The 4,485-nt window shown below is 51.7% G+C and overlaps 1 protein-coding gene across 1 annotated transcript; it reads left to right on the plus strand.

The window, feature by feature from the left end:
* The first annotated feature begins 1,306 nt into the window (after window positions 1-1,306).
* Window positions 1,307-2,932, plus strand: LOC135827059 (uncharacterized protein K02A2.6-like). The gene has a single exon (XM_065339582.1). It carries the CDS (start codon window positions 1,307-1,309, stop codon window positions 2,930-2,932), a length of 1,626 nt encoding a protein of 541 aa, XP_065195654.1.
* The last annotated feature ends 1,553 nt before the right edge of the window (window positions 2,933-4,485 follow it).

Here is a 4,485-nt window from a genome sequence, read left to right on the forward strand (position 1 = left end):
AGGATATAGCAAAACGAAAAGAATTGGAGAGCGAAAAAGTGCGTTGCCTGGAGAAGTACATGATTTACAACACCGCAATCTTGTCCTTTCTCATATTCAGTCAAACAATTCTCAACATTCTTCAAGGGAGTGGTGTCGTATCTGGAGAAAATCGCATTCGAATCATCGCCATCAGTAGCACGATCATCGGCGTGATCATGGCATGCATAGGCAAACACGTTCTCGACACCAAACGTCAGCTTATCACGTGTATTGAACAACTGCAGCAGATGGAGAGAGCTGAAGACGCGTACATGTTGGAATTGGGCATCACTCTGGAAGATGGGAAGCTCACTAACTAAGGAGCATCAACGATTGATAGCGATAATGAACGACTTTCGCAAGACACTGGATATTGGATCGTTAAAAAAATTGCCCCTATTATAATGTGACTCGCAAGAATGGCACAGGAGATATACTCACCACAAGCTCCGGAATCCTTCACCGGACTCCTGACCAACACGAAGATCGTTCAGAAGAATATCCTCGACAGGACGGAGAAGAAACTCTCGTTGCTTGAGGGTAGACGCGGAGTACGACTCTTTTCCACAGCAGATCGATCACCACCATCCCTGAACAATGAGCTGGACATCTCGTCACCGAATTGTATTGCTCTGGGGGAGAGCTATTTCATCGTGAAAATGCGCTAAACTGTCAAAAACAATCTTGATAATCAACCTGGAGACTACACTTGGACATAGTACCAAGGCCGTTCAACTCCGTGCCGTTGCAGCAAGAGTAACGCGGATTCGTGTGCGAATTGGTATGATCGACATCAGCATGTTTGCTGGCTCTGCTCGAGCTGCTGATGTTGAAGTGCAGAGAGACGCAGCCTCACCGCTCCGGCGTGCGGAGAAAGTCATCTGAGTTCGAGCTGTGGCTGTGTGCACGATATGACAGACTTTCACATTATGCACATAGCCACCAAAGTAAAACTCATGGACACTACCCACGGGCTTGTTCACTAGAACTACTCCATCAGCTCCCTATTCACTGTCGTCGGCGACTTGCCCCTGCGTTAGAGATGAGCAAGCCTGGTGTGGCACTTGTGGTAGTCATGCATTGTACATCACGGCTGTAGTACTGATGTGCACAGTCATGGTAACAGTGCATTGCGTAATGCTCTTGGCCATATGCTGCTGTTGAGCTGGTTTTACAGATGAAGAATCTGAGAGGGACAATGGCTAGTTGTCTATTCTTTCCGTGTGCTTAGTCTGGCTTCTTGCATGCCTACATTGGCGCAGTGAACAGGCACGGATTTGTCGCCATGTCCGCTCCCAAAGGCAGAGCGCCGAAGGAATTTGTACCTGACTTTTCCAGCAACATCGGAGCCGATTTCGAATTGTGGCTCGAGGACGTTGATGATTACCTGAAAATTTGTGGAGTTACGACGGCAGCTGATAAGAAGAGGCTGTTTCTGAACCTTGCAGGCCTCGCTGTCAGGCGTATTGTTAAAGGAATCGTAGTTCCTACTCCGCCAGCTCAGGCCGATGGCAGTGCCGGATGTGAGTACAAAGCTCTGACGGATGCTGTGATTGCTCATTTTCGTCCTGCCACAAACACAACGTCGGAGCGCCACCGGTTCCGTCAGCTTCGCCAGAATGAGGGTGAGTCCGTCACATCGTTTGTGGGACGCCTGCGCGAAGCAGCTGATCGCTGTGAATTTGCGTCTACTGCCGTGGACACCATTGATCAGGGACAAATCCGTGAACAGTTGATCGAGGGCCTGCGATCCCAGGAGCTACGTAAAGAACTTCTCAAAGAGTCAAAGTTGACACTAGCCAATGCTGTGAGCAAAGCTGTGACACTCGAGTCCTCTATCACGGACAGCAAGCTTTATGGTGACGCTGCAGCTACTCCATTGTCGAATTCATTCTCTCACATTCACCGTGTTTCACACTCCCAGCCTGCCTCTGCGCACAAGAAGTTTGGGAAGTGCAAGTACTGTGGCCGCTCGCATCCAAGAGGCAAGCAGCATTGCCCTGCAGCGGATGCTACTTGTGGCAACTGCTCGAAAGTCGGCCACTTTACAACAGTATGCCTGTCGCGCAAGTCTGATAATGCGCGCATGACATCCGAACAGGTGGAGGAGGATGACGCCAACTATTTCTGTGATTACGCATTCTCAGTGAATACTTCTCAGCACCAGCAATTGTTTCGTAAGACGCTGATCGTCAACGGCCGTCCCGGTGAAGGACTACTGGATACCAGTGCTACCCGATCAGTGCTAACCGATGATGTTGTCCAGCCAACGCGAAAGAGTGATCGAATCTCGAAAGCGGACAATGGCGGCGTCATCTCGACACTCGGTATGGCTGATGTGACGGTCTCTGTTGGATCACGCAGCATCGTATGTAGTTGTTTTGTTGTCCCAGTCGCGTCTGGCCGCCAAATCCTGTATGGCCAGGACGTCATCTCCGAACTGGAGTTGCTGACCTCTGCCGAAATCAATGTGGTGAACGTGACGCCCATCTCTATCACAGTGGACCCTGACACCACTCCAACCGCACTCCCACCCCGTCGGCACGCTTTCAGCATCCGGGATGAAATTGCCAAGGAGTTGGATCGTCTGGTGAAGCATAACATAATCGAGCCAGTGCGAGAAGCTACTCCGTGGGTCTCATCGTTGGTGCCGGTCAGGAAATCAAGCGGTGCTTTGCGTCTCTGCGTGGACTACCGCGTCCTAAACAAGAGCGTAGTCCGGGAGCGTCACCTTCTTCCCACCGTTGACGAAATCAATGCGCAGCTGGACGGTGCAACAGTGTTCTCCGTTCTGGATGCTGAATCTGGCTTTCACCAGCTCCCTTTGGCCGATGAATCTCGTCCGTTCACAACTTTCGCCACTCACAAGGGCCTCTTTAGATTCAAGAGACTCCGGTTTGGCATTGCTTGAGCACCGGAGATATTTCAACGTGTGGTGTCTGACATCCTTGCCGGCCTACCGGGAGTCGTTGTCTATATTGATGACATTCTCATCTATGCCCGCAACCGACAGGAACACGACGAGCGCATGGCTGCCGTACTCCGTCGTTTGAGCGAAGCCAACCTGCGCTTAAACTGGGAGAAGTGTCGCGTACGCCAGTCAGAAATCAAGTACTTGGGACACTGGCTGAGCAAGGATGGTGTGCGTCCTGACGGTGGCAAGCTGCTGGAAATCCAACAGTTGCAGCTGCCGCAGACGTTGACAGATGTACGTCGTTTCCTTGGTATGGTGACGTACCTTGGTAAATTCATACCGCAGCTCACACAGACAACTGAGCCGCTGAGGAAACTGGCTCAGCGACAACCATTCGTCGTTGATGATGAGCTGACGGCCGCGTTCACCGATGCGAAGACAGCCGTGGCCTCGTCGCTAGAGTGCTTAGCGTACTTTAAGCCATCCTTGGACGTCCCAACCAAGGTAACATGTGACGCATCTCCACTTGGTCTGGGTGCTATTCTGTGGCAGCAAGACAAGAGTGGCACTTGGTTACCTGTCACCTGCGCCAGCCGTTCATCGTCCGATGTTGAATCTCGTTATTCCTCGTTATTAGCGCGAGATGCTTGGTATTCTCTCTGACTCGATTCCGACAGTACGTCCTGGGGAGATCTGTTCAAGTTGTGACCGACCACAAGCCCCTGATCTCAATCGTCTAGAAGCCGTTTCACGAAGTACCACCACGGCTGCAGCGCTGGATGGTCGCTCTCATGCCATACCAGTACACCTTGTCACATGCACCTGGGAAGCAGATGGTGTGTGAAGACACATTGTCAAGAGCACCTGTCCAAGACTCAACTGCCTCACCAGAAGAAGCCCGCTCTATGGCTGAGTTCATTGGCCTGGTCTTGGAAGAGTGCCCAGTCAATATCGACGATATCGCCAAGGCGACTAGTGATGACCCACTGTTGCGCATCATACAGCAGCGCGTCTTGATGCAATCATGGTCCCAAGTCACACCCGCTGAAGAGCCATACTACCTTATCCGAGATCAGCTGACAACCATTGACGGCATCCTGCTATTCGGTAACCGCTGTGTAATACCAGAAGCTCTCCGACATGCCGTACTGCAGTTGGCCCATGAAGGTCATCCAGGTCGAGACATATTCAAGAATGCTTTGCGACGACGAGTATGGTGGACTGACATGTCTAAAGATGCCGACAAGTTCGCCGAGCAGTGTTCAGAGTGTTGGCGCCACCATATTAACCCCGCACAAGAGCTGCTGCCATCAGAAATTGAAGGAGTGTGGCAGAAACTGGCGGTTGATCTGGTGTGTATCGAGAGTCAGCAAGTATTATCCATCGTCGACTACGGTTCACGCTATCCGGAGCTACTTCCCTTGTCAGCTACCACAACCGCAGCTGTCATTGGCCGGCTGATGGAAGTGTTCGCGAGGTTCGGCCTGCCTAGCGTGTTGGTGTCCGACAATGGTCCCCCAGTTTGCCTCAGCCGAAATGGCCCAGTTCCT

Source organism: Sycon ciliatum, chromosome 11 (genome assembly GCF_964019385.1).
Source record: "Sycon ciliatum chromosome 11, ocSycCili1.1, whole genome shotgun sequence".
In the NCBI taxonomy this organism is placed as follows: domain Eukaryota; kingdom Metazoa; phylum Porifera; class Calcarea; order Leucosolenida; family Sycettidae; genus Sycon; species Sycon ciliatum.

Bases quoted from the DNA above. Each gene is read 5' to 3' on its own strand.
- LOC135827059 (XM_065339582.1), top strand. From the start codon at position 1,307: ATGTCCGCTCCCAAAGGCAGAGCGCCGAAGGAATTTGTACCTGACTTT.